Genomic DNA, 7,493 nt, shown 5'->3' with positions numbered 1-7,493 from the left:
ACAAGGGGCTACCTAGGCAAATCTCTAAGCAAGAATAATTCTCCTCCCTTTGAAGCTAAATAGGAAGAAATTTGCTGGAAGCTTTTGTTCTGTTCAAGAGAATTGCCTGTCTGTGGGCAAGAACAGAGAAGCCCCACCTCAGATTGTAGGATGCCGAACTTCTAAGTACATAGACTAATTACATAGCCTGGTGTTATAATTTGGTTTTATTCTATTGTGCTCAGGACAAATACTTGGTTTCCTTCCTCCCTGTTAGAAGGGAACTATCTATTGGTCCTTCGTTGCTACTTCTAAATCCAAGTTCTTTAACCCTAACACCCATCCATGTTTTTCTTTACCACGAATCTTCTTAATACACTCTAAATATACTTTAAACATTTTGGAGTCCTCTTTGTGCCTTTGCAGAATTGTAGCCCAGTAACATAGGTTTCTCCTGACTGACTTCCACATGGCAGGCTTAAATTTTCTCAAGTAGCCAAGAGGATGCTGCGAAGAATAACTAGCAGCTCAGGATCATTGATATCGCATCACGCCAGACTGTTCTGGTTGGGCGAGGACAGGGTCATAAAGAGTTCTGCCCAAAGACCACCGGCAGGATTAAACGTCCTTCTCAGAGAAGGCGAGAAGGGGGAAGAAGCCCCCTTTGGAACCTTGGGCTTACAAGTGTGTAAAGCAGAAAGCAATCTAACGCAAAAGTCACCTTTCTCCATCTGATGCCCTCTATACTTTCTCCGGAGATGATATAGGAACTTGTAGTCCAACTCTTGGAGAGGCAGTTTGGCATAGTGGTTTAAGACTTAAGTCATCAGGCTAGCAACTTGGGGGCCCGTGAATTCAAGAAAGACTCCTTCGGACAGTTGTCACAGAATTCATGGGGTGGGTGGGCTCCATGTTGGACAAGAGTCTCTTCCAACAACCCCTCCTTAATTCCCAAAGTCGGGGGTGGGGGGGTGGAGGGAGATACTCAGAATCTCAGACTGCCTTTCCAGCTAAGCAACGATTTCCTGCCCCCTCCAGCAAGTAAGTGACTCATGTGCTGCTGTCACCGGCTGCCCACCCAGTTGCCAAGAAGAGCGCGGGAAGGAGGGGGGGGCTTCCCTCCCAAGTGTCTCCTACCTCGCGCCCGCCCCTGCCCGCGTCCTTCCGCGGCTCGGCAGCGGCTTCCTCGGAGCAGACAAAGCGCGCCCGGGACCCTCAAAGGCCGCCTCTCCCCAGCGGCTCTGCCTTTTCTCTACCTTCTCTTCCTCCTCCGCGCCGATCCGCTCCGGGTTTGCCCGGATTCCGACGATCCAGGCCGGGTCTCCGCGTTCGCTCAGCCTCGCCCGCCCGTCCGCCCAGCGCTCGAGCTCCCCGCGGCTGGACTGCGCCGGGCAGGGTCGCTGGTTTTCTGGTGGCCGGCCGGGCTGGAGGGCTGTGGCCCGCCGGCCCGCCCGTCGCCTTGGGCAGCGGGCTCAGGCTGACCATGCACCGGGTGGTCTCCAACCAGCGCTCGGTCTCCTCCTCCTCCGGCTCCTTCCAGGCTCCCCCGCCGCCTCCCCCCGCCGCCGCCGCCGCCGCCGCCGCCGCCGGGGATCTGCAGCCGCTCTTTCTGGGCGGCGGCGGCGGCGTCAGCAGCAGCAGCAGCAGCAGCAGCAGCTCCAGCGGCGGCACCCGGAGGGGCAGGCGGGGCTCGGTTTCCAGTTCGACCACGAGCGGGACCCGGAGCAGCAGCCGCAGCCACAGCAGCAGCGAGGAGGAGGACGAGGAGGACGAGGAAGGCGGAGCGGAAGAAGCTAAGCCGCTGGTGCCGGCGCAGGAGCCCGCCTCGCCGGCGGCCGTAGTGGCCATTCCCGCCGCCGCCGCCGCCGCCGCTTGTGCCTCGTCAGGCTTCAGCAGTTCCTCGTCGTCGGGCTGCACCATGACCGCCGGCGAGCTGTACGGGACTCCGCTGGCCGGGCCGGGGGCGGCGGCGGCGGCGGGCCCGGCGGCCGGGCTGCCGTGGTCGGGGGGCTCGGTCGGGGGTCCGTCGGGCCCGCGTTGGGGCTACCAGGCGCTGTCCTTGGTGCTGCTGCTGGGCCAGGGGGCGCTGCTGGACATCTACCTGATCGCCGTCACCGACTTGTACTGGTGCAGCTGGATCGCCACCGACCTGGTGTTGGCGGCCGGCTGGAGCATCTTCTTCTGCCGCAACAGCCGCGCGCGTCGGCGGGAGCGGCCGTGGGGGCCCGCGGGGGCCCACCCGCCGCCGCCGCCCTTGCACCCGCTGCTGGCTCACGGCCCGTACGGCGGCCGAGGCGGCGGCGGGGCGTGCTCGGGGGGCAAGACGGGAGCCGCTCCGCGGGGCGGCGACTTCGCCTACGCCCACTTGGCCTGGCTGATCTACGCCATCGCCTTCACGCCCAAGGCGGCCCTCATCCTGGGCACGTCCATCCTGGAGCTGGTCGAGCTGCGCCTGCCGCTGGGCGCCACGGGTTTCCGCATCACGCTGGCGCTCTCGGCCCCGCTGCTCTATTGCCTCCTGCGCGCCATCAGCACCGATCCCGCCGGCGGCCAGCTGCTCCTGCCGCCCCAGCCGCCGCCCCAGCACCGCGCCTCCGCCGCCTTCCTGGCCACCTGCTTGGACCTGCTGGACAGCTTCACCCTCCTGGAGCTGCTGCTCCTGCAGCCGGGCCGGCCCGCCTTGCCCCTGCCGCCGCCCGTCCGCTACGTTCTGATCGCCGTCTATTTCTTGTGCCTGGCCTCGCCCGTGCTCTGGCTCTACGAGCTGAACGCGCCGCGGGCCCCCGGCGCCGGCCGCCTGGCTCTGCACTGGCTGCTGCCCGCCGGACTCCTGGATGCGCCGCTGCTGGCCCTGCGCTGCCTCCTGCTGGTGCGCTACCAGCAGCCGCTCTCCATCTTCATGCTGAAGAACCTCTTCTTTCTGGCCTGCCGGGCCTTGGAAGCCATGGAGACCTGCTACCTTCTCCACTCTGCCAGCGGACAGGGAGGCAAGGGCAAGAACGTGCCCGTCCTTTCCACGGGCGTCGGGGCTGGCCAGCTCAGTCACTGCATCTCAGAGAACGACATGGGGCCCCATGGCTACGTCAACACATTGGCTGTCACTGCCCAGAGCTGAGGACAAAGGGAGGGGGCTTCAAAATCAGACTGGGGGCCCTCCCTCCATCCTACCCATTCCACCTGCTGTAAACTGTATTCCTTCTTAATCCTGTTTAGCTGCCCGGCCCTCTCTGGTTATTTGGTGTTTACAGCTGTCCAGTTATTAGGCCTCCTTCAATAGATGGCATCCATTCAGTTGTCCCACCAAATTTACTCCTTCTCCATAACTGTGTTGGTCACTTACTGAATGCAGCGGGAAAATGGGGGTTCTAATTTGTGTTTACTTTGTAGTCTTTATTATACCTTTCCCCCATGTATTTGTGAAGTTTCCTTTTGGTCAAGTCTTAATTATGGGCTTTCCCATTCTGTTGTTGTCATCGTTCGCAAATCCATTCCCAATCTCAGTTTGCTTTCTGAAAACCCTGCCACACAACAACTACTTCCCTGTAGATACTTGGCTCATAACGTGAACATTGGCTTATGGTGATTCCAGCAGGGCAAGGATGTCCATGCAGTCGTAGTCAAGAGGGATAGAACGCTTTATGGAATGGATGCCTGGACAGAGAGAATCCATGCAATTTGGATCTCTTGTTGCATTCTTCATGCTATTCTTGCTTCCCTCTCTTCCCTACCCAACTATTTATAAACATGGAGATATATAACTTTTGGAAATGTATCCAGGTATCTCTTCTCCAAGGGAATAGGTACATTCCCATCCCATTCCCAATTAATCCCAGTAATGTATCCACTGAGCCGAATGATGGCAGCAATAAGCTTTTTTTTTAACAAAAACATTCTTAGATTCTTAGAATCTGAAGACTTAGATTCCTAAGTCTTTCCTCCCATAATTCTAAATATTTTCTTTCCACACCTGACCCTATTTATTCTATAGATTCTAACAGCTGCTTCATGTGCTATGCTATGGACTCCTTTTTGCTCCTCACCTATGACTTCAGGAAGGAGGAGGCAGCTTCTTAGTCTTATCCTCCAAAGAAAGGGGAAATGTACATTATTTCCATTTCTTCACCTTGTCAGGTTTCCCACTCACATGTCCTTGCTGAGGTGCCTCCTGCCATCAATGCCTACAATGAAGGGAGAACTGGGGACAAGCCAACCACCTTATGGCATGCTGCGTAAAGATCACAAAGCTTGGCCTGATATGTTCTTCTCAACTGTTCAAATTGTCCATACTTATCTTAGAGGGTCCTCCTTGCAGCAGTAGGTAAAATCTATTTTGGGTTGAGTCAGACTCTTGGGAACATCATGAATATCACTACCGTATGTAGTTCTCTTGGCCACCAAACAAATACAGCTTCCACATTGCCTTCTTCCTGGTTTTTTAAAAAAAATATTTCCCAGTCTAGCCCTACCTGCCTATATTTCCTAATGGACTTATGTACTGATGGCAGTGCTGACTAATGAAAGAAAATAATTATTTTTTGCTGATGCTATGTTGGAATAGTTCTATGAATAAGGGTATGGAGGGAATTTTCCAACTGAAAAAAGTGGAAGTTCCTGATCAGATGGTCCCCTGATATAAACATTATTTCTATATCAGAAATGACATGTCAGGCATGTGAATTTTAGCCTTTTCCCTGATACGCCAAATTTCTACCCATAGATTCTTGTTTCTAGGGTGTGTGTGTGTGTATGTGTGTGTGTGTGTGTGTGTAGTCTATGGATGTGAGCTATCACCTGCAGGCTGAACAAGCTGGGCACAAAAATACCATCTCCTTGAGAGTTAAGCCATTTTTTTCTTTTAAAATGTGCCTCTCCTTAGCATTGCTGTTCTAAGGTGCTCCAGGTGTACCAGCTGCTTCAACCAAGGGCAGATCAAGGAGACATTTTTTTTCTTAACAATTGTTTCCTTTTCTACATCCCCTCTGCTCACTGTGTGGAGGGAAATTCTTCATCAATTCAGCATGACGATCCCAAGCATCTATAAGAACAGATAAATCAGTAGATCCTCGGGAATCTACTGCAGGTTCCTTTTCTTCTTATGGTGTCAAAGGATTCAGCCACATATGTACTGTGGGCTCTTTTTTTGTGCACAATCATAGTGCCCTTTATTTGCTTTAATTTTGTCCTCTCCTCTTGAATTCCAAGGCTCCAAAGTGTTTCAGACTGTAATATACTCTTGATCGTTGTGACTTAGGAACCGATTGCCCTGGACCTTGCCTTCCTCAGCATGCCTGCCTTTTGAACCTGTAGCTCTCCCTCCCTTGTACCTCCTTTTAAAAAAGTGGTAAAAATCACCAACACCTGCTGTTCTCCCTCCCCACAGAGATAGTTTCCTTTCAGGGGCAGTTCCTGGAATTAGGATGCTGCCTACAGTCTTGCTGATGTCTACCTCTGTGCTTGAACCTTACTGCATTTGGAGAGGAATGTCCACCTCTCCTGATTAACAGCTAACTCACCGGTGATAACAGGGTCCCTTAACAACCTCCACCTGAGGCTTTCATGTCTCTCGGGCTAAGCCTTGTGTGATTTCTATAAATTGGTGCTCTGTTTCAAGGACAGCCTTCGTTCAGATCTATTAAGTTCTATTTGCTAAAATGTCCACTCAAGGCAGGCGAAATAAATTTAGGTTAGTCTTTTTTTTGTATATGATAATTCACGAGTGGGACATAGCTTCCTCATATGTTCAAACTGATTTGATGAGGGATTAAATGTGACAGGACACACCCACAAAGATCACTAGTGAGAACTTGGATGTCTTGGCAAGAGTCCTAACATTTCATAATGCAGCCAGGCTTCAACAGGGCTAGAGAAATCTCCACATTTGGACAAGTCTCCAAAGTGGATTTAGAGTAACCTGTTTTCAGCCACCCATGTTTTTAAAAAATTTACTTGGAGACTAAAGGCTCAGGAATGGTGGTAGGTGCATTGATTGGCAAGTAAGAAAATATTCACCTACTAACTTTTTCTTAATACCTACTTTTTTCAGAGAATCAACTTATTGGACATAATATGGAAGAAATGTAAAGTTATTTCTTTCTCCCTATAAACTGGCTAGATCAAGAAGACTATTCCATAAAAAGATGTATATGATAGTGTGTGGGGAAAAGCAATGCTTTCTCCCCAATTCGGTAATATTCTTCTTTGCAATTAAGTTATTGCATTATGAAAAAAAAGAATAAAGGACCTGATCCTCCAATGTAGCTTTAAAACTACACTTTACTCTTTTTTATAATTTATGGACTAAAGGTTTCCAGTAAAGGGCGCTTTACTATGTAATTCTGTACAACTCTTCTGTTATTACAGGACTGAAGATGATGGTTTACCTTTCTCACTAGTGCTTTATTCTGGTCCCAAAGCAGAGCTTTTGAAGAATAGTGGTGTAAAATTTTGGCCAGAGGCCTTCCATTTAGTATTTCCTTTCTATTTGTCTGGATAATCTTGGTGCTGTGATTGTGATTGTGAAACTTAAGTACTGTGCACTCTTCCCCCTGCCCTTTCCTGAACTCTGTGATATTTTAAATGGGGATGCTAGTGGCCTACTAAACAAATAAGTTCTATTTGTTTCCCCCAAATATCATTACAATATATGCAACTGTTGCCTTTTGAAGCAGTTGGGCTAATCTTTTTGTAGTATCAGTCACTTCATATTTCATAGCACTGGAAAGAAGTATTAAACGTTGACACATATTGTACCTTTTAAAATGATACACACTTATTAACTGAAATAACAATGACTGCAAGTTGTTACGCAGTTGAATTACTTTACGTTATCATTATTGAAATGATAGTTGACTGCAAGCTAGCATACAAATTTGAACTACAGCTATCCGTAGGAAGCTATGTCCCACACCCTTAGTTTTAAGCAGCAAACCTCTAGCATATGACAAGGGCAGCTACACAAGTGACAATACCATGGAAAATAAAACAGTTATATAGTCCAGGAAACGTAGCATCCCCGTACATTTAACAGAGTATTTGGAAAAAAATAATAAAGATTTTGTTCTAAAAATAAAAAGTATGCATTTTTGGCTGTTATCTGGTTAAACATTTGCAATTCTGGCATGATAAAAATGTGTCACATCCTCCCAATTTTAAATTTTTAGCAAAACTCAGAATTCAGGCAATTCCAATTCTTGTATGAAAATGCAATATGGAGACAAGATGCTGACATAGTAGGCAATAGGCTGGATGTTTATTACTCTATTGTTTTCCTCTTTACTGGGGATTTAAAAACATCTCTATGCTCTAGATACTTATCAAAACATGCACTGGAAATTTTCAGCTCTTCAAAAGTTGAGGAAGTACCTGGTAGGCAGTTTTCCATATGTGTATTTCTTTAGCATCCACCTGCCATGATAACTTTGGGCTATGAGAAACCATGTGTATTACTTCTACACCGTGACAAAATAAAATGTTTGCTTTGTGGCATAAGATAACATAGGTACCTCAAGCACTTC

General features: G+C 49.4%; 1 protein-coding gene across 1 annotated transcript; it reads left to right on the top strand.

The window, feature by feature from the left end:
• The first annotated feature begins 1,197 nt into the window (after positions 1 to 1,197).
• TMEM121B (transmembrane protein 121B) lies at positions 1,198 to 3,380 on the top strand. The gene has a single exon (XM_083366813.1). It carries the CDS (start codon positions 1,463 to 1,465, stop codon positions 3,092 to 3,094), a length of 1,632 nt encoding a protein of 543 aa, XP_083222939.1. The 5' UTR covers positions 1,198 to 1,462; the 3' UTR covers positions 3,095 to 3,380.
• The last annotated feature ends 4,113 nt before the right edge of the window (positions 3,381 to 7,493 follow it).

This window comes from Vipera ursinii (genome assembly GCF_947247035.1).
Source record: "Vipera ursinii genome assembly, chromosome: 6".
NCBI lineage: Eukaryota > Metazoa > Chordata > Lepidosauria > Squamata > Viperidae > Vipera > Vipera ursinii.
This window is presented reverse-complemented; position numbering and strand designations above follow the sequence as displayed.

Coding starts and splice junctions, on each gene's coding strand:
- TMEM121B (XM_083366813.1), top strand. CDS start 1,463: ATGCACCGGGTGGTCTCCAACCAGCGCTCGGTCTCCTCCTCCTCCGGC.